General features: G+C 33.4%; 1 protein-coding gene across 6 annotated transcripts; it reads right to left on the bottom strand.

The window, feature by feature from the left end:
• Positions 1-7,391: 7,391 nt before the first annotated feature.
• LOC132052668 (putative axial regulator YABBY 2) lies at positions 7,392-14,356 on the bottom strand. 6 transcript variants are annotated; one of them, XM_059444311.1, is made up of 6 exons: positions 13,901-14,356; positions 11,623-11,742; positions 10,752-10,881; positions 8,441-8,489; positions 8,275-8,350; positions 7,392-7,723 (listed from the first exon to the last, which is right to left on the bottom strand). In XM_059444311.1, exons 1-6 carry the CDS (start codon positions 13,979-13,981, stop codon positions 7,607-7,609), a joined length of 573 nt encoding a protein of 190 aa, XP_059300294.1. In that variant the 5' UTR covers positions 13,982-14,356; the 3' UTR covers positions 7,392-7,606. The 6 variants fall into 6 exon arrangements, with proteins under 6 accessions (XP_059300294.1, XP_059300295.1, XP_059300296.1 ...); XM_059444312.1 differs by having other exon boundaries at positions 10,752-10,878; positions 13,901-14,355; XM_059444313.1 differs by having other exon boundaries at positions 10,752-10,875; positions 13,901-14,355.
• Between the last annotated feature and the right edge of the window lie 7,738 nt (positions 14,357-22,094).

The raw sequence follows: 22,094 nt of genomic DNA, 5'->3' as shown, positions 1-22,094 counted from the left end.
CTACTAAAAAAAATGGTTAGACCTTTTTTTAAAGTCGCATGACATTTTTCTTAATTAAAAATAACCTAAATAATTTATTTTTTTAAAATTTCGTCAGCGAAAAGGGTATATTTGCACCATTTTGTAATAGCGGGGGTATATTTGCACCATTTTGTAACAATAGGGGTATATATATATATATACCCTCGAACTATTAGAATTGGTGCAAAAAAATACCCTCCATCCACCTTGATTCCCCGAATCACTCCCCGACATCCACCTTTGAGCCGCCCAAATACCCCGTCATCCACCTATGGGGTCTAATATACCCTTATTTCTAACAGCCCATGTTGACACCCAATTTTGTCCATCCTTTCATCCAATTTACATCGTTGAGCTTCTATTTTATAAGAATATTAGTTATATTTTTTTAATCACAACTTGTAGTTAAATTTCTTGATGATCTCTGTTACTATTATTATTATTATTATTATTATTATTATTATTATTATTATTACTACTACTACTACTACTACTACAACTACTACTACTACTACTATTATTATTATTAATCTTGAACTTGGACAGATTTTTCAAATAGAATCGGGTCCAAACTTCTGTCATTTTGTTCTTGGCATATTAGATGAAAAGCGGAAAGTTCCGATTTCTCAATTAAGGCAGATATTATGCTATGATTTTTATGATTACTAGTAAGAAATTAAGGTGAATGAATTAAGGAAAGAAAGTGGAATTGAAAAGAGAAAATCAAACTAGAATAAATGAAAGACTATAAAAGGCACAAAACAAAGGGATTTTGTAGCTGTGGGATTTCAACCAGAATCAGGAAATGTTTGATTTTAAGGAAAGTTAGAGATGACGGGGTGTTAGGAATTTTGAAAAATAACAACGGGTTATGCATATTTGGTTTTGGGGGTAAGATGCCTTTGGGGATTTTTAGTTGGAAAGGGATTATGGGCTGGGTAGAAACTTTAGGAAATTGGTGACATTTTTTATTTGGTTTATTTAGGGAATATAGTAATTTCAAATAGATTTTCTCGATTTTTATAATATAGAGGGACAAAATATTTTGGTAAATAGTTTTATCTATTGTAATAGTAAAGTAATCATAGAAACATAACAATAACTATAAGTGTGATGTTAATACAAAAAATATATTTAAATAAATATTTATAGAGAATACGAATAGGATTAGCGCTGCAATTAAGATAGAAGGAGAATAAATGCATGAGTGATTTTTTTTCTAGGCAGCAATAATAGTAATAGTAATAGAGATCATCAAGAAATTTAACTACAGGTTGTGATAAAAAAATATAATTAATATTCTAATAAAATAGAAGCTCAACGATGTAAATTACATTTTTATTAATTAAAAATAACCTAAATAATTTTTTTTTTTTAAATTTCACCAATTTTAAAAGTTCGAGGGTATATTTGCCCTTTTTCGATATATATATATATATATATATATATATATATATATATACCACTTTTGTAACAAGGGATATATCTACCCTAAATCACAAAGTTGAGGGGTGTATTTGCACCTTTGCCCTTTTGACATAAAAGAGGCTTACCGGTCTTTTTTGCCAAACGCACTAATTGCTCATTATCAATTTCAATACTTTTATGTAAACATGTAACTGCTTATTTATAAAACTAGCTTCAGCACCTGAAAATGCTTATCATCTACTTTTAATCAGCTAAACCAAATAGGCTCTAATTCGTATGCAATGCTCATTATAGGGAAAACGCTTCCTATTAGAATTTTCTCATTTTCAGGAGTTAAACCCTAAGTATCTGATTATTGTCTGAAGGATCACATTTTTCTCACCATAATCCTTGGTTATTTTTTAAAATTATCTAGTATCTGAATCTATTGACTCGACTAATTCATATTCACAAGAATAGACCACTAAGAAGGTGAAATACTCCCTGCTAAGAATTGAAGTGCTCCCTTTTCTATGATTTGAACTTGAGACTTCTAATTAAGACTGAAGAGATCCTAATTATCCTACCACATCCCTAAGGATCGTTTGGTTCAAACTAAGTTATCATGGGATTATAATCAGGATTATCTATCCATATATCCATGACTATAGTATCAATTTTATCTTGATTTTAGATAATATCATTAACGAAACACATAGTAATAGATTTGATTAATACATAGACAACCCCTTAAACTTGCAAGTAAATTTCATTTAGACACTCGAACTATGATTCGTTTCAATTAAGCACCTGAACACATGATAAAATATTTTTGTAAGACACTTTTGGCGCAATTTTTTTTTTTAAAAAAAAAAAAATTGTACGTATTGTCAAGCATCTATTAAATAGTTAATTTTACCACATAAAATATGTCATCTACTTTAATTATACATATTTGGAACATCCAGAGGTTTTATGGTGTATTGAGGCTCATGGTTATAATTAAAAGAGATAACATATGTGTTCAGTTGCTCAACTGAAACAAATCATAATTCGAATGAAACCTACTGATAATTTTAAGGAGTTATCTATATATGAAGCCTAATAAATTTAATCCCTCCTTTTATAACGGAATAATCCAATTAATTCCTCCTGCCATGATTATGTGTCCCATCTGATCTCTTATTGATTCATTTCAAAATAACGAGAATATATAAGAGACCAACAAAGGGGGTGGTTGGATAATCATAATACTGACTCACTCTTAATTAAATATCTCAACTGGAATAAATCTTTTCTGGTAGAGCATATTTAACTCTCTTAGTAAATCAACATATCCGATGCAATTTAGATAAATTGCGCAAGTGAATTTAAAATAATGAATAAGGAGTACAGTAATAATTAAAATGCATCACCAAAAATTTTAGAGAAAAATTTAAAGAAAAGGAAATAATTTGGAGGGAATTTTTGTTAGTTGATTTTTGAGATAAAATTATATATCTAAATATTGTTCACCAAAACATTTAAAACTTGCAAGCATAAAAATTCTTCAAATTATTGGTTTCCACTTGATAAAGAAATGCCAAAAGAAATAAAGGTAGTTGAGGGTTCCACGATTGGGTCCACTCTTGTCAGAAGTCATTGACACTTTATAGTACGTGGTCTTTTCACTTGTTGAGTGCTTATAAATCTAGGTGCTAGCTAGGGTTATATTTGGTGACCACATTTTGTCATGCATTTCACATTCTAATGTTACAACTTCTCTTTCATGGTTTCATATTTCTTCAGCCGTAAATTGAGCATGGTCTTTGCGTCAAAAACATTTTATTTGGTCTGATGTTCTTTGGCTCAGAAATACTATTTTGAAGGGGCGTATGATAAACATGATAAATTAGAAAATACTACTGAATTTATTTACATGAAATAGGAAATTTAAATAATTCTCACCCTGTTTATTTTACGTGAGACAATTTTCCTGTTGTAATTCGTTCAAAAACTAATGTCATCTTTCTATTTAGAAAAAGACTAATTTTAAACATTCCAGTTATCCTTAATTAATGACATATTTTTATATCCATAAAAATCTCATGACATGTTAAGACCATAGGTTTCAATTTTTTTTTTCTTTATTTGATAAATTTTATGTACAGTCAAGTTACATCATATAAATTGAAACTGAGGAGTACTAACGTCTATAGTATAAGTTACAAAAACTAATTTACTAACTAATATTGAAGTTAGTAAATAATTCAGTTTTCAAAATAATGCAATTCGGGATCTATCTATCTTGGGTACACTCAAAGTTTATGCATATATGTGAAGAGGTACTTGTATAATCTTTTTGCCTAAAAGTTTAAACTATTAGATGTGTCACTTATATTTATTCAAATATATACGTCGTCAAAATGCCTTCACTTGCATATCTGGTTCTTTTTTATTCCAAGCACGTGAACATTTTTTTCTATGAATAATAACGTTGAAGTTTCAAGTATCTTGTTTTTTGAATTCAAAGAAATGGAGAGATCACTAATGATGTCACATATCGTAGGTGAGGGTAGATGAAATGGAGGCTCGCTTTCGTGAGTCACAAGAATAAGAATGTACCACCAAAACTTAAAGCAAGTTTTACAGAGCGGTGATTAGGTCAACTATGTGGTATTTATGGGGCGGAGTGTTGGCCAATTAAGAACTCCCATGTTCAGAGGATGAGAGTTGTGGAATCGAGAATGATGAGGTGGATGTGTGGGCGTACTAGGAGAGAATAAGATTAGGAATGAAGATATCCGAGAAAAGATGGCCTCCGTGGTGGACAAAATAAGGGAAGCCAGGGTAAGATCGATGATTCGGGCATGTGAAAAGGAGACGCGTAGATGCCTCAGTGAGGAGGTGTGAGAGGTTGCCAATGGTGGGTTTAAACTTTAAGGAGAGGTAGAGGTTCATCGAAGAAGTATTAGGGAGAGGTGATTAGACATGACATGATGCATATTCAGCTTACTGAGGATATAAGTGTAGATAAGATGATATGGAGGTCGAGAATTAGTGTAGAAGGTTAATAGGTAGTAGAGTGTTGTCTCCTTGCATACCAGTAGCATAAGTCTCGCAGTTTCTTTTCCTTCGATTAATTTCTGTTACTATATGTTGTTTTTTGGTTGAGTTATAACATTTTTGTTGTTGTTGCTACGGTTCCCTTTTCTGAATTCTATGTAATGATTTCTCTATTATTTTCTATATTTGCTTTACTTTTGTATTTTGTTTTTTAAAATTGCTTTGATATGCATTACTTAAGCCGAGAGTCTTTCGAAAACAGCTTCTCTACCTCCAAGATAGGGGTAAATTGTGCCTACAATTACCCTTCAGACTCGCCCGTAAAATTACACTTGGTATGTTATTGTTGTTGTAAGCACATGAACATTTTTTTTTTTTGGTGGATAGTAACGTTAAAGCTAGAGTATAAGACGCTGAATTACGTGATCATCTTAAAGGTTAAGCTATCAAAGAGGAACAATTATTGTTTATTTAATATAGTTTTTTGAGATCTCAAAAACTCACAAAATTATAGGCTTTGTATGCACTTATGTTCTTTCATAAGCTTACACGTTAATTCACAATATGCCATACACAAGGCATAAAATGAGCACCTCCACACAAAATTACTGTTATAAGATTCCAAGAGAAAACAAATAAACACGGAATCTCACACCCACAAATGTATATTATAATCAATATTTTTGACACGCAATGACGCATCTACGAATAGTTTTACTGAATTTTCTCTATCATAGATACCAAAAATGGAAGAAATAGCGTGCATGACTTTTGCTGCCATAAAACCAAACAATAATATCCCATTTCTCGTTTAAAGCTGCTGTGTGTTTGTGCGGAATAAAGACGAGAGATATTTTCATTCGTTAGATTAGCAGAACCATCAAATTCGGTGTTTTATTGGTCCCCATTCCTTCATTTGTCAAATTTCTTATCATCTGATCTGACTGTGACTCATGAACACATGAACTGTTACTATCAACCCCCCCCCCCCCCCGGCCCAGCCCTCCCCAAAAATAAAAAATAAAAATTCCATCACAGGTGTTGTCTACATTCATGAGTGTACAGTCAGCTACATTTTGATTCTTGCCTTTATCTTACTTAGTGAAGCAACTTTTTTTGCAAGACGCTCAACTTTTTTATCTGGGTAGAAGCTGGCAATTTCTCCCTTCTTAATAAAAAAAACCTCGAGTTCAAACCTTCAAAATGGCTCTTAATTACCCCTTAGTAGGTTTAGTTGTCACTATTTGAACTAGTCGGAAATTTAGCCTTTGAATACCATAGGACTAAAAAGGTCAAAAAAAAAAAAAAAAAAATTAAAGCCAGCCTTGCATATTTGTACGCTTTTCCTTTGTATATATAACCATCTGGACTTTGGTATTCGGATTTCGCTGCCTCAAATCTAATCTTTCTAACAACGTGGATTTTTGTGATACCCTCGAATATTTTTTTTTTATAGGTGTGAGAATGAGGATGGTTTGAGCCAATGACCAATCTAGTTGATTGGTACTGTTTGGATATGACATGACATGCAACATATCATATCACCTTTTAGGCTCTGTAATTATAACCGTAGTTGGTTTTATATCATTATATTTTAGAGTTTAACTGTTTAATTCTACTGCATTTATTATGTTAAATAGATACTATATGCCAGAATCAAGTCATTTATAAGATAACTATAGATAAATTCTTATGACAAGTATTAGTGAGTAATATATATATATCTGATAACTAACATGTAATAGATCATGCGCCACATCAAGTAAATTCCTAGTTTAGATTAGGGGTGGAGACAGAACGGTGCAAGGGGGTTCCAAAGCCCGAACAATTATACTATGTAAATAGGTTAAGAGCCTGTTTGGATGAGCTTTAAAAAAGCAGTTTATAAATTGAAAACAGCTTATAAGCCAAAAAAAAATAAGTTGGGGTAGCCCAACTTATTTTTTTTGGCCTATGTTCGTTTTCACTTATTGCCTTTAGAAGTTTAAGCCAAGTCCCAAACGGGCCTAATTATTTTTTTAAGCTTATTTTAGCACAAAATGGCTTATAATTTACGCAACCAAATTTCAAAAAAAGCCGAAAACGTTTTTATAAGCTATTTTCAGCAACTTATAAGCCAATCCAAACGGGCTCTAAAAATGATTTTTTCCCAATATATATAAGTTGTTGAATCCCTTTGGCATACGTTTTATGTTCTAATCCCTTCATTTGAATTCCTTGATCCGTTTCTTATTTGGCTAATGCTCTAAGGGGTTGCTTAGTTGGGGGATGGGCTAGACAAGGATATCTCATGGGTTCGGATATCCCATGAGATTGTTTTATCCCACCTTCTATATAGAATAACTTATCCCACCATTTATACTAAAATGGTGGGATAAAATAATCCTGAGAATTAATAATACCCATTACCAATATAGGATAAAATAATCCCATAGGATATTCCGAAATTATTATCTTAAATGGTGGGATAAAATAATCCTGAGAATTAATAATACCCATTACCAATATAGGATAAAATAATCCCATAGGATATTCCGAAATTATTATCGTTATACGACCAACCAAACGACCCCTTCCGCTTAATCTAGATTGGCTATAGAAGCTAGTTCATTGTATCAAGAATTCCTTAATCCGTATCGCTCATGTATCCCTATGTGTAAATAAATATTTCATTGCTGATCTTATAACCTGCTGTCATAAGCTTACAATGTCAGTGTGTAGTATACTTAAATATGTTGTTTAATACATGACCTATGGGCATTAACATGTGTTATGTTTGTTAGTTCCCGTCTACAAACAAGTTAAATGAGAGCACCTTCATTGCATATACTCTGAATCATCAGTTACCTAATTGAAATTAAAAGTAACGATTTGAAAGAAATATTAGGTGCTCACACAAACAAATGAAAATAGTATAATAGGAGTAATAAACAAGCGTATATTATTGGTGTAAACACAGAAAATAGTTACTTACAACATATTCTAATTAAAAAAAGGAACAAGGAATCCAAGGCCGTAAAAGGGATGATGCTGAAAAGAGCTAAACATTTTATTAGTTTGGAGAGATTATATATCTCACCTATACATATATTATATTATGTATATAGTATTTGTGATCATAATATAGATCTTATTAATAGAGACCAACAGATTTCTGAGGACCCTCTCCTGCAACTGCATGATCCAATTTATTGGTTTGCTTGTTGCCATCCAGCTTGAGTCCAAAGTGGATATGAGGGAAATGTGCCCACTGCAACCATACAGTAAATACCAAAAAGGTAATTAAAATCTTCAGATAGATAAAGCTTTAGTCACACTGTTCTATTTAGTGCCTCTTCTGTTTGTCCCTACCATTGATTTCTTGTGGAAAGCCTAAAAATCCACATGGTAAGGTCAAAACAGTATCTCTTTTTGTTTTTCTTACTTGCATATACTAGGAGAGGAGCATAAAATTTTAAGTAAGAAATACAAATGCTCATTTCCCTTTATACTAACAGTTCATGAAGGTAGAAAATAAAGGAAGTAATATAACAGAAGGCATATGTATGTAATTTAAATCTTGATATGGAGGAAATAAGCTAGTATTACGTCCCGTCCTTCAAGCATTTACTTTTTGAATATTACTACTATGCAATTTTGGTATACTTGTTTAACTTCATTTTTCATTTCCTTCTAATTTCTTCTTATGGCTCAGCCTATTAATCCACATAGCAAAAGTTATTTTGAGCTAAAATTATTATTTTCAATTCTCATGTATGAAAATCTCTATCTTTTTCTCAATCTATGGTATATATAGCTTACATTTTTGGCAGCAGTGCTAAAAGCTTCGCGGTGGCTAATATCAGGATTGCTTGCCTTTATCCTTTGGATCTCCTCCCTACACATTTAATTAATTCACAACATCATAGATTTGCATAAGTGAACACACATATCTTACTTTTATAGTTAAAATAATTCAAGTACTTACTTGATAAATCTATTGTAGGCAGAAGGAACTCGTTGTCTTTTCTCCGGTGCTGCATTGTTTTATAAATGGAGTTAGTCAAAGGCTGATGAACCATATGCTCATCAGTTCAACTGAATTCAACATTTTTCAAGACTAGACATTGATATGTGAAAAGCAATGGCGAAGACTAGATATTGATGTGTGAAAAACGAAATTTCAATGAATGTTTGAATACATAATATCAATGGCTAAGACTAGAGATTGATATGTGAAAAACCACCGAAATCTCAACAAATATTTGAATACATAATTTCAATGGTGCAGGGTTCTTTGATAAAACTTTGAAGGCGGAACACATTAAATTTAAATTATAAGATACTTTTAGTGAAATAATTTTATTGTCAGAAGCTAAACCATTAAATTTTATGCACAATAAATTATAGTCTGAAACTCAAGACTACTATTGATGACATTCTGCAAATTATGTCCCAAATGAGCTGTAGTGTTGAGCATTGTTTTAGAGAAGCCAATCAAGTGGCGGATTGAATTGCTAAGTTTGGTGCTAACAATAAGGATAAACTTATTTTCCAGAACTGGCAGCAAATTCCGGGCATATCAAAAGGAGCATATCATCTTGACAAATCTCAAATTCCTAGTATTAGAATTAGATTGATAAGGCCAACTTTTTTGTTAGTTAAGCCTGCTTTTGTATATATGCTAGTCCTTGTACTGGCAACTTTATAGAGTTCCATTGAACTCAATGGTGATTCCTGTAAGTTTTTGCTGGAAGAAATAAGATGCGCATCCAATGATGGATGTAATTTATTTAAAAAAAAAAAAAAGTATAGTCTATGTAAAACAATTTTACATGAGTTGATGAGATATATGTTAGTTTCTAAGTATAAAGTATGACAAAAATTACATTTGTCCCTAATCAGTTGTATAGGTTTCTAAAGAAATTATTTATGATGTCTTGGGCCACTTCACTTATTATTTAAAGGTTTTCGATTGGACGGTCAGAAATTTATCAAATAGGCAAAAGGTCAAATTCAAAAACCTAATGTTAGCTAGCATAAAAATGAATGTACTCTGTGTTGGACTACAACTCCTTCTTGGTTCACACACCTATAAGCATTTCAGTGGAAGTAAAATTCATAACCTAATACATTAACCCAGCCCCTTTTATTTGCCACTAAAGTAGAAAGATTTTCTTGTGTTAAATGGGATTCAACAATAAATACACTGGCATAAAAAAAATTCCCCTATGCAAATAATGTACTTTTCTTAATAAGGAATTCAATTAACCACCTTAGGGCCAATATGTGGCTCCACCGCTGCTAGGTCTTGGCAACAAGGACTCCCCATAACTACCTTTAACAATGATGCACCACTTTAGGCCAAGGTAGCAGTTCGAATGGTGGTTAAGCATTCAATGTTTAGCTTTAAATCTTTTGTCGGTTTAACCATCTAGTACCCAAAATTAGGGCGAGAGCTAATCAAAGGGAGGCAAGAGAATTGGATTCCATTCGCCTGAAAATTGTTATTGTGTTAATATGGTAAAAATGATTCTTTTTGCTATATATAGATTGTTGAATCTCCTTGAGATAAGCGAAGATTCTAGTGTAATGATGAATGAGGAAGTTCAAAATTTGCTTTAATTCAGGTCTTTAGCTTCAGAGTCCTATAGGTTTGACACACTTGTTTTTTTTGAATCATTTTGTATGAATTTCTGGTTTTGTCACCGTCCGGTCCCCACTGATCTACTAATCTAGATTAAAGGCTAAACCTATTTATTCCAAGAAAGGACCTAAGAGAAAAAGGGGTGCAGCAAGGAACACAGAGGTGCTTAAGCTATGTTTCAAGAAACTGGTATTAGAGATGATTTGGGTAGAAGTGTATTGTCACAATCAACTTCAGATCATAGGAAACTTCATGTCAACTGGTCCAGCTGATGATATGGTACACAATTCTTTCAGTTAGATAAATTTCTCTTGTTTGGTTAAAGAGTTACAAGATCATCAAAGACCTCAAGCATCTTCATTTTTTTTTTTTTTAAATTCAAGCATCTTCATCGAATAATTGTACTATCATTTTCTCTTGCACCTTTGTTGCTTCCTTTTTATGCATAATGTGATAGGACTGATTAATTATCAATGGAATTTCAAGTTATCGAACCATTCTAATAACTTAGTTGATGCAAAAGAATCAGGCTCGCACGGGAGACTCTCGTGAGAGTCCCTCTTTTAAATTAAAAAAGAAAGAAAAGAAGACGAATTTTTTGTCTCATAATTAAGTGTAGAATAACATATATTAGAGAGAAGAGGGATCTTACGACGAATAGGAGAGTTTCTAGGTTGATCATCTGCGGCAATGGGAGAAAATCTGTGACAATTGGTAGAAGAGGATGATGACCCATAGCCTCTACTCCCATCTTCAATAGTCAACTCTTGTCTCTGCTGCTTCTTTCACGCAAATTATAAGCCATATATATGATCATTATTAATACTTATGACATTTCCTTAAACCCCGGCCTTTTTCCACAAATAAAAAGACATCTGAATGATTCAAGAGAGTAGGACAATATTGGCAAGAGCAAATGATTTAATTACACTAGTTTATTATATATTTTACAAAAGTTAGAGCTCGTGTATTGATATATTTCACAAAAGAAGGAGACGGACTTGTAAGGACTCCGACTACATGGAGAGGGGGAGGGGCCAAACCGAAAAACTCAGCTTTTTAGAATGGACCAATCTTCCATACCGCCTCCCTCTTCCTCCGTTACTCTATAGAAAAGCTATTTACAAAGCATGAAAGTTTGAACTCTGTAAGGTAGAAATGAAGAATCAGAAACTAGCACCATAACCTTTGTTAAAAGGATTTAACTTACGTGCATTAATAGTGTAATTTTTTATACAAGCACATAATCAATCTTATTTTTCAAGTTATTAATATTACTTGATAGATAGTTATCTGTAGTTATATAGTATCTAGGTGACTTGATAGGAAACTCGTTCTTTGTTTTTTTGGCATATCTTGACATGCATTAATTAAATAAATACTACTACTTACCTAGTATTATGCTCTACTAAATTACTATCTCCACATACTTTTTTGCCCATCAAAGGAAAGAACCAAATGAAGAGAACACAAAATTTAATTAAATGATTCTGGAGTAACAGCCATATATACTTATATTATACCTGTAAATCTTGAAGGGGAAGAGACTGAACAGAAGATCCAATATTAACTGAAAGCAAATTTGCGCAGTGTCCACACCTTACTGTCACTATTGTCATCATGCTGTTGCATGGAACGTTAACCTGACAACAAGAAAAATAACTATTTAATTGGCAAGCATATAATAGCATGGAAGTGCTCCCACTTTTTTCCAGGAAAATCCTTAAAGAGTTCACCGTTTGTACCTAACGAGATTTTACTATTTGCAGTAAAAGAGCTAGTTATATTTGGCAAATTGAGACACACATTCTGTGTACTTTTGACTTAGAGTTAGGGGCGGATTCTATTTAGGAGATTCAAAAAAGTTGATGAATGTATGTCACATATGATGAAATTCAAACTTGCAATCTAAAACAATTTAATTAAAAAATATGTGTTAAGGATATTTTCAACACTTTATAGATATGCAAAACAAAATACTTTTATCATATTTGTAGATAAAGAGAACCTGTTGAGCCTCTTTCATTATTGTAGCTCCACCCCCATGACCAATTGAGAAAGAGAGCAGGCTAAGATTTTAAAGGAATGGGGTTTAACTATAAATAAAAAGGAGGGTAAAGAAAATGGGGGCAGACTTTACTAGTAGTTAATTTAAGCCATGTACTATCCTTAGACGACGATGAAAGAGGAAAAACAAAAAAGCCAAAAAAAAAAAATAGGAAAAGAAATGGGAGGGAAAAGACAAATTTATGTGTTTTATTTATTTACAACAACAACAAAATACCCAATATAGGGAGAAAAGGGAAAGAAATGTGGTTTGAATCCTCGACCTCAATTGTGGAAGGCATGAAACTCATCAAGTGAACTAGCCTCAACTTCATTTATGTATTTTATGAACTAACATTTAGCTTCTTCTGTTTATTTTTCTATGGGACTGCCGATAGAATTCCTGGAAAATGTACTTGTCAGAAATTGTTTTCACAAATTTCTATAAAAAATCCCAGATTACCTACGACATCACAAATTTCTATCAAAAATCCAAAGCTCATGACTTCTTAATCTCCTTGTTTTGTCCTCCTTCTCTTCTACAATTATTACTAATATTAAAGAGGCTAAGGATGAAACTCTAGAATTACCAATTTCCCTTTCATCGGTAATAACTATTATAAGGAGTTTCCTTTAAAGTAGCCTCTTGGACTCATCTCTTTTCTTTTCCTTTCCTTTCGGTGCTATCTTGACTTTTTCTGACCTTTGCTCAGTCACTAGAAAAGAGAGATTAAACTAGGAAAATGACATGACCTGAACAGAAATACATAATGAGTAAGCCAATTAAAAAATATCATTGAAAATTAAACAAAGAAATACAAATGTGTAATCTGCTGCTGCAGCTTCTTTAATTTCTGATGTAAAACTTAGATGACACTATCATCATCATTTTTCTCTCTTCAATTCAAAATGAGAAGAGGAAAAAGAAAAAAGAAATCTTATGAGTTGATTATATTCAGGAAAAAGAATTTGATGGTCTGAAGATTAGTAGAATTATTTATGATCAGCGCAGTAGTACGAACCTGATAAGGGAAAAGAGGATCAAGCAATAAATTGAAGAAAAATTATAAGGAAAATGATAACCAAATTATGAGCAATTAAACACTCCAATTATGTCTTTTGTACAAAGAAACGAACTTGTTAAATGGTGGACCGTCTAGTTGAATCCTTAAAAAAAAACTAAACTATTCATAAGAACCCTATTGAAACCTATATATATCTGTAACCGTTAATATAGAGATCTAGTCCTAGATATGCATATGATGAAAGTCAAATTAAATACTTGTTGGATAGGGATTGGAAAAAGTTAACTGGATCTCAACTCAATTATTATTTCCTTCCATTAACCTTCAAAATTCAAGCTAGGGAAGGAGGAAAAAGAGAAAACAATGAAACACCTTTTTCAATTATCTGAAAATTAGCATAAAATATGACAATTTTACAAATTCAAGAACAGTCTCTCCAATTAACAGTCACACTACCCCTTATCGCTTGTAGTAAAAGGGAAGACTTCATTTTAACAAAATTTTGTTGAATTTCACAAAATTTGCTTTTAAAAATCAAGACAAGATGGAACGATAAAGACTTACTTCCAAAACATGTTTGAACTTTTATTCATCATATTTAGACATGAGCTCGGAAAATGGACTTCATTTTCCAATGATTCGATCTAAATTTATTTGCCAACATGCAATCATGATAGAACTTAAAAAGACTTAAATATTTTGAGGAGATGAACAAATTGAAGAAGTGTACCGCGAGAATTGTGTTGCAGAAGGTGCAGTGAACATAGCAAACACGTTCCGAGGAAGACGAATATGTCATGTCCAGTGACATTTTTAAGGATTTTTTTTAGGCCGGGAATCACGGATCGAAGAAGAGACGGATCAAAGACGAGCTCTGAACCAAAAGAATAATCAAGAAAACAAGCTGATGAAGATGGGTGAGAGTTAATTATGAAGTGTCCAAATCAAGAAATATGTCTAATGTTCATGTTATGAAATTCTAGTAAGAGTTGAAAAGACCGTCAAAAGATGGGGGGAAAGGGAAGAAAAGGCTAGTAAGAGAGTGAGGATAAAATAGGGTATGAGTTTGGAGAGAAGAAAGGAAAGGTACAAAACAATACATATTAGAGGTGAAGAGATGGATGGGATTGGACTGGTCTGGTCGGTATTGGGGCAAAGGCGTGGGGTGGGGTGGAGTGGGGGTGGGATGAAGGATGAAAAGTGACTGAAGGAAGTAGTGGGAGTACGGGATCATCATATATAGTGATATTTATTGTTGTCATGCATATCTATACCTAATGTAATTAATAGGGTATGTCCAAAAAATGAACACCACCTTAACTGGTATATAGTACCATCATAGAAGGAAAAAATTAGTAAAGAAAAGAAATAAAGGTAAAAATTTAGTTGCACTAAGTGTTTATATTATACGATCAACTAACGGACTCAATGATTAATCATATGTATTAAACTGTTTAGTTATTGTAAATATTTGGTGTGAATGAGACTTTACTTATTGATAAGCGCAAATGTTAGTTCGGAATTTCAGCCACACGATATAATGTACGCACTTAATTTCTATGACGAGCACTATATTTATACTCTAAAGAAAGAGAGTTTAGTTTTTATACGCTGGCAGTATAAAAATTACTATCAAACTTATAAGTCATTAAGTGAACTTTTATATATAATATAATATATTGTATTAATTGCTTATTTAGAATAGTAATCACCTTGTATAAGTTAAATTCATTCTAAAAGAAGTTTTACTTTTGGATGAATTCTTTCGGGCGTGTGTGTGGGTGTTGGGGGTGGGGGTGGACGGCGCGGGGGGTGGGGGTAAGGTGTTATGATTGAAGGAATGAGTGGGTGGGAGTGCGTTAAGTGACCACTCTGATTTATGTGAAGCGGACGAGGGGGGCGAGATAGTAATGCTTTTGGAATGTTTACAGTTTACATACTATATACACATAGAAAGAGAGAAATTACAAATAGTAGCTTAAAGTCCTTACTCCCCCATACTCACTTCAAGTGAGAGAGAGAGTGTGTACTGATATTCTGATGGTGGCCTTGTCCACAGTACTAGCTAGTATCCACAGCTTTGTCTTAAGGTGATGTCATATTTGCTTGTGAGGTTCATTTCATCGGAGCAACTTGACAAATTGATGATGTACAATAAATGGTTAAAGGTATCAATACATCTGTATTTCTTTTTTAAATTCTTTTTGAAATTTATAATATAAGGATAGAATCAAATGGTATGAAAAAATGTTAGAAAACAAATTTCGAAATAAATTATTTTTCGACGAATAGGATAACTATGCGTTAATCCTAAATAAGTTGCAATTGGCTATATAATGAATCATCATTGTTCAAATAAATTATTTCTACCATGAATAAGAATTTAGAGCAACATCTCACGGTATAAATAAGTATGTTAGTATAAATAATGTTATCGCACCCATGAGAACTTTTTCAAGAATTAAAACGTAAATATGCATTTTTTTTCAATTATAATTTTTTGTTAGCTTGGATTTGATTTCGACTATTTAACCAAGTATATGTTATCTCATACCAATAGAGTAAAAAGGAAACAAAATTTCATCAACACCAACCAAATTTCACTCTTGTTTCTCAACGCGTGTACCCCCAGTAAAAGCAATAGCATAATGGTTATTCGATATTGTTGACTGTTCAAACCGATCTCACTAGATTTAGAAAGAAAACAGAATCAAATAATTAGTAATAATGTGATATAATAAGAGCGAGAAAAGTTATACTATGATGCTAGATATCAATTTAGTATAATTTGTAAAAAATGAAGGAATAGAAGACGATAATCCATATTATTGAAGGTAATTACTTAAAAGATAAAATAATAACTTTGGGAGAGGAGATTGACTTTGAGTTTGATGATTTGCTCTTTAACTTTTTTAATTCTAAACTTTTTAAGTCGTTTCATAATCGTCAAAACATATGAACGTGACAGCCTACAGTTCGCGACATACCAACAGTAGAGTTAGTGTTTTGATTTGACAGCACACACAATTTACACGTTACTTAATTACAGTGGCATTTGATTAGCAAATTGTTTGGTTTCACTTTTGTCGCGATTTAGCTGTATTTTTCTATAAACACCTGTGAGAGTTTGGAGTGTTAAATTACTTTTTTTTTTTTTTTCAATTCTATAATAGATTTAACTTATTCATGGCCAAAACTAATATTGCAAGAAACCGAATTCCAAATAAAAACTTAAGAATCTGATTGGGATCACTTTCAGTCTTTTCTTTTAATTCAAATAAACTAGTCCACATACCTTTTTTTCCCATTTCTCGGGATATATATAGTTAGGCAATCAAAGCAGGTCGAACGGAGTCCGCTCTAGAGTGAAGATCATCGGATGGAAAAAAGGATTAAATTGGCTAATCACTGGATGACTCGGTGGAGAATGCATGGAAACAAAAGGCACTTCCATAAACGAGTGAATGAGACTCCTACTTCTAATCGAAACCAGAAATTATGACAACGAGGAGTCAACAGAATGAGATGGGTTGGATACTAGAATCTTTCCAAATTAAAGTCCTGAATTTTTCAAGGCAGGGATTGAACCCGTATCTAGCCAACTCCTCAAATTGTTGGGTGCAGGATAATCATGGATTGGCAAAGCGAACTCTCAATTTGATCAGGAGAGCCTAAAGAGTGTTGCATATCTTTCCCCAAATTTCGACTAGCGCGGTTGTTTTTCTCGACCAATTTAAATTTCATTTCATTTTTTTATTTTGTTTTAAGTTTAGAGTAATAAGTAGCTACGTGGATTTCAACGCATGCTGCATTGAGAATCTCCAAAGAAATTAGAAGCATCTATGTAGGGTATAATTATTTCCATTTGTGACCGACAGTTGCTTGCAGGAAGTGGCGATTATAATTAGCAGTGTTCCAAAGCGCCATAACGGCGTGCGTTAGAGCGTTATGCCAGACAATCCCAACACCTTCAGTTATGGGGATCGCTATATATAAAGTAAGAGATTGTCAAGGTATAGCAGCTTTAAAGATTGGATTGACAGCATATGAGTGGCCTATCTGAATACATGTATATATATGTCAGGACCAAGGATTCTGAAAAGTCAAATTCGATATTATAAGTTGATGGTCTTGATATGTAAGTGAAAATAGAGACAAAACCGGCTCTAGTAGGATTTATATCCCAAACGATCCCAACACCTGTAGTTATGGGGATCGCTATATATAAAGTAAGAGATTGTCAAGTTATAGCAGCTTTATATATTGGATTGAGAGAATATGAGTGGCCTATGTGAATACATATATATGTCAGGACCAAGGATTCTGAAAAGTCAAATTCGATATTGCAAATATAAGTCGATGGTCCTGATATGTAAGTGAAAATAGAAACAAAACCGGCTCTAGTAGGATTTATATCCAAGAAAGGATAAGCTTTTGGCTGTAACATAACGATAAATAACGCAGCAAATCGTACGCTGTTGAAATTTTTTAAAACCATAAAATAGGTAATGAAATGTGCAATTGGTTTCAAAAAAAATTAGAGAAAGTTGTTATAAAAACAAACTTCTCTAGTTTGAAACGTAATACCATAATAAGTGTTATGTCTCGAACTGACGAAGGGCAAATTTGTGGTTAGTCACTTCACTGCTCATAACGAGTATAACGAATGAAACAGGAGGTACAACATGCCGATACTGCTTGCTTAATAGTAATAGCCACGTTAACATATAAATCTCAATCAGAAGAAGTCCTCAAAATTTTGTTTAAGGCCTAAACGTCCATAAATATAAACCATAAAGAGTTTGATAAAATTAGGAGCGGAAAATTAATCAATGAAAATATGACCTGTCATTCACTCAAAATTTAATGGATTAATGATCCGTCATTAATTTATTAACTCATGAAGTCTATATTGACCGGTCCAAATTCAGCTTATCCAAACATTGGCTTGATTTGGACTTCATATGTAATCCAAATTGACACTTGCAAGACCTTATCAAATGTTAGATTTTTTTTTTTTGTTTGTTTTATATGTTATATATATAAAAAAAAAAAAACTAATATTTGATAAGGTTTATATATATATATAGGTTTTTCCCTTAGTTTTCTTATCATGCAAATTTTAAGTAGACAAAAATACTAAAAATTGCCGTATAAACAATAAAGCGAGTTGGGCCATGGCGTATTGTTTAGCCATCTTGACTCAATATGTTTCAACCTAGCTAACGTTTGGATAGGATTAGCAATGATTCATTTATTGATTCAAATCATTTTGGTTCACTCAGATTTAGGCTAAAATCGCCTTTTGCCACCAATATTAACCGAGAGTCATTGCACTAGAAATTCATGAACAAAAGATATGCACAAAACAACAAATAATAGATTACTCTCAAACAGGAAGATTTGCAAATATTTTCTTCCATCTAATCGATCTCCGCAACATTGTCGGATTTATTCCTGCGATAGCCAACAAATGACTGTTTGAAAAGGGACCATTGGTACAGTACACTAGTGGATTGTTTTCAAAGTGTCCAGCATTATTTTGGACCACTATAACAAGTCTTTTAGTACTCATTTAAATTTTACCTTCACACCAAAAGCCAAAATGCAACTAATCCTAGTGTATATCTTGATCCGTACGATTTACTGGAATAGTCTATTTTCTCTTGTCGGTTAATCAACTTGAGAAGCCTCTTTTTTTTTCTTTTCTTTTTTTCAATTAAAATTTATTAAGCTTGAATAAATAGAATAAGTTTTTTAGAGGGAAAGAGTAACGATAAGTTTAAAGATTTTTTTTTTAAAGTGTTAAATGGGTGGGTTGTGTTAAACTTTAGCGGAAAAATTAGATTGAGCTAAAGAACATGCGGGTTATTAACCGGCCCAAATGTCACTTGAACTAAAATAAGTTGGGTCAAAATTAGCTAAATAATGAGTTATAACCCAACCCACCAAAAGATTACTTGAGCTAAAATAGGTTGGGTCAGAATCAGCTAGACAATATTGAATGGCAAAAGACATCAAAACCCCCCCGAACTATACCCAAAAGTCGATATCACACCTAAACTATACTAACGACCTATTACACACCTTACCTTAGTAAACCGAATTAACTACCCCTCGACAGACCAAAACTCCCAATCGCGGGAATGTCGTGGGCAACACTCGCCCTGTGACGAAGCCACGTATTAAATGAACTAATTTATTTTATAATCACGTCATAATAATATATTTAACATAATTAAGCCATTTTAATACCCAAAACCCATTTTTAACCCCCATACCCATTTTAACACCCCCAAACCCGTTTATCACCCTAACCCACCCAAACCCACACACATCGTACGCCCAAACGTAGAAAATCAAACGACAAAAAGACAAACAACAAATCTTCAATATTCGTCCTAAATCATATATTTTTATAGTTTACCTCGCTCAATATTTCGACTACGCTTTTTAGTTTTTCTTCATCGTAAACCTTTAAGTTCTGATCGTCCGAACTCGGACGATTTTTTTTGTCGACCGAGGACAAAATTTATTTAAAAGGTTAGTCCATCGTCTCATTTTTAGTATTAGAACTAGGGTTTTTTTTCGCGTCTTTAATATATATAGCTTGAAAACGTATCAATAAACGACTATGAAATATCTTTTTCTAAATATGTTTTGACGATTAGCGATTTTTTATGGATCGGCAAAACCCTGTGGGACAAGTAACCTAATTTACTACGGACATAAGACAACTTTTAGGGGGGGAAGGACCGATAAATTAAATAAATTAGGGATCAAAATGGGACGGGGATATTTTGGGCGCAGGTGTCACACGTTAACAGCCCCTTGCGGTCCCACCCTTAACATGTATAAAACACGTTTTTAAATAAATCGTACTTTAGCGGTGTTCCATCTTTTTTGATGTATTTTCGACAAGTCGAGTCAGAGCCATTCACGGAACCTTCTTTGAACCAACTCATAATACCGCCCTCTCCAAAATCTCTCCAAGTTTGCTTCTTCAATCCCGACACGAATCAAATTCGGAGATAAAGATATCACATCTCGCCCCTATTACTATCTGTTGCCGCATCAAATCCTACCCCTACTTTTTTATGAGTGATTTAGAATTAGGATGTTACAGTCGGAAAAGATCGAAATAGGGTGAAATAGCCCCGTTCCCGAATACGTGGTTAGGGTTCGCACCGTGCGTCAGAGCGATTAAAGGTAATTAGACACCACAAGGTAAGACCGGTGACGATATCCATAATAAAATGAAAGTAGTAAAAGCAAAAAGAAGGAATACCGTAGTTGTGTTGATAAATCCAAATTTATGCCTCCAATTTGAAAGTGAATTTAATTTTGATCGGTTAAACGCATTGAAAATGTATTAACGAACCCTGCGGGTGGGGTGTGCAGAGGGTTGTCTCTGCTTTTAATTGTATCGACTCTAGACTAACTTCAAGGTGAAGATTTATAATCCAATTCACACGTGCGACCCTACCTAGGAACAAGCTTTGCAATACCAAATTCTTATCTAGTCACTATAACGAGTGATAAAGCGAACAACCAAACATAGGATTTTTGTACTAAGAAAGAGTTCATTAAGAAAGAGTCTTTATGGGAGTGTAAGAGCAAGAAACAAGGTTTTAGCCGAGTCTCATACCATGTTTTTGAGTTTGGGAGGATTTTAGATAGGACGAGTTGTTAAGATCAAAACAACGTGTAGTTAGGCTTAGTGATGAGACATTTTCTCTAGAGATTCTACATATGTTTTAGTCATATACGCATTGGTTTGGATGGTTGCTGCGGAATCTCAAAAGGTCAATTACTGCCGTTTGTAAAGATGGAAACTGATGCGGCCCGGCAAAGTCGATTGAGAACAAGCACAATGGACTTGGTTTCGAATTTTTTAAGTAAGATCTTCCTGGAGAAAATGGCCGTTATAACAGTATATGTTAAGGTAAGATTTAAGTGTCGAATTCACTCCATTTCATAACTCTTTACCCTAATGTTCTTTTACTTTACCAATCGCCTATTTTTTATAACCACCGATCGCCCAACGTTGAAAATTTGTTTTAGCCAATCGGTCCTAAAAATACATTTGTCGAGAGAAGAATCTTTCGGGGAGGCGCGCAAAGTCAACTTTTGAACATAATGAGAACTTAGACCGATGAAACCTGGGAGAATGAATTAAGTTGATAGTAGGTTTACATGAAATATACCACTAGTACAACAATACGGGAAATGTTTTTATGTGGCACAAGAGTAATAACTATGCTTGAAGAAATAAGAGTCAAAATTGAAGAGAATCAGACGAGGGATTTGGATTCATGACTTTTTCCAAGGCATCGAAAGTTTCCATAATAGGAAATGGAACGACACATGTGATACGAGGTTGTCGAAGGTCATTTAGACATATTGTGGATCCGCCTAGACAAAATCAATGGATGTTTGAAAGGCCATGTCCTCACGCAATTGTCGCTCTTCACCACAAGAGGTCGAACCAATCTTAATTTAGATTTATTTTCATAGCTACTTTATTTCAAAGTTTATACGTGGCCACCATTTATTTATTACTACCACAGAGGAAAGAGCAAGCGAATCCAAAAAACAGAAAATCTAAAAGGAAATAAACGACACAGTTGTCATACCCCGTGTCATAATAAAAGGAAATTTTGAGCCTAATGGAACAAGTCATCAAGTGTCGGCCTGCCCGGTCATGTTGGCCGGCTCAAGTCAATCCAACTCTCGCCGCCCAATGCCCAAGAAAGGCAATTCGCGGGTAGGCCAAAGTGGATCAACCGAAAAGGGCCACAATTTCACATTCTTCATGTGCTCGTTGTCAACTAGTTGCTAATATTTTGGTATAATTTGCAGAAGTTGGTTGCTACTAAAAGGCCAAAGATGGTCGGAACGGGAGTGTTGCACACACAAAGTGG

The sequence above is a fragment of the Lycium ferocissimum genome, chromosome 4, assembly GCF_029784015.1.
Source record: "Lycium ferocissimum isolate CSIRO_LF1 chromosome 4, AGI_CSIRO_Lferr_CH_V1, whole genome shotgun sequence".
In the NCBI taxonomy this organism is placed as follows: Eukaryota; Viridiplantae; Streptophyta; class Magnoliopsida; order Solanales; family Solanaceae; genus Lycium; species Lycium ferocissimum.
Note: the sequence above shows the minus strand (reverse complement) of the source record. Positions and strands in the feature narration are given on the sequence as shown.

Bases quoted from the DNA above. Each gene is read 5' to 3' on its own strand.
- LOC132052668 (XM_059444311.1), bottom strand. From the start codon at position 13,981: ATGTCACTGGACATGACATATTCGTCTTCCTCGGAACGTGTTTGCTAT. The intron at 8,490-10,751 runs GTAAGATCCCTC...AAAACAATGCAG, and splicing joins TAGAAACTCTCCTATTCGTC to CACCGGAGAAAAGACAACGA. The intron at 7,724-8,274 runs GTAAGCTATATA...GTATGGTTGCAG, and splicing joins TTAGCACTGCTGCCAAAAAT to TGGGCACATTTCCCTCATAT.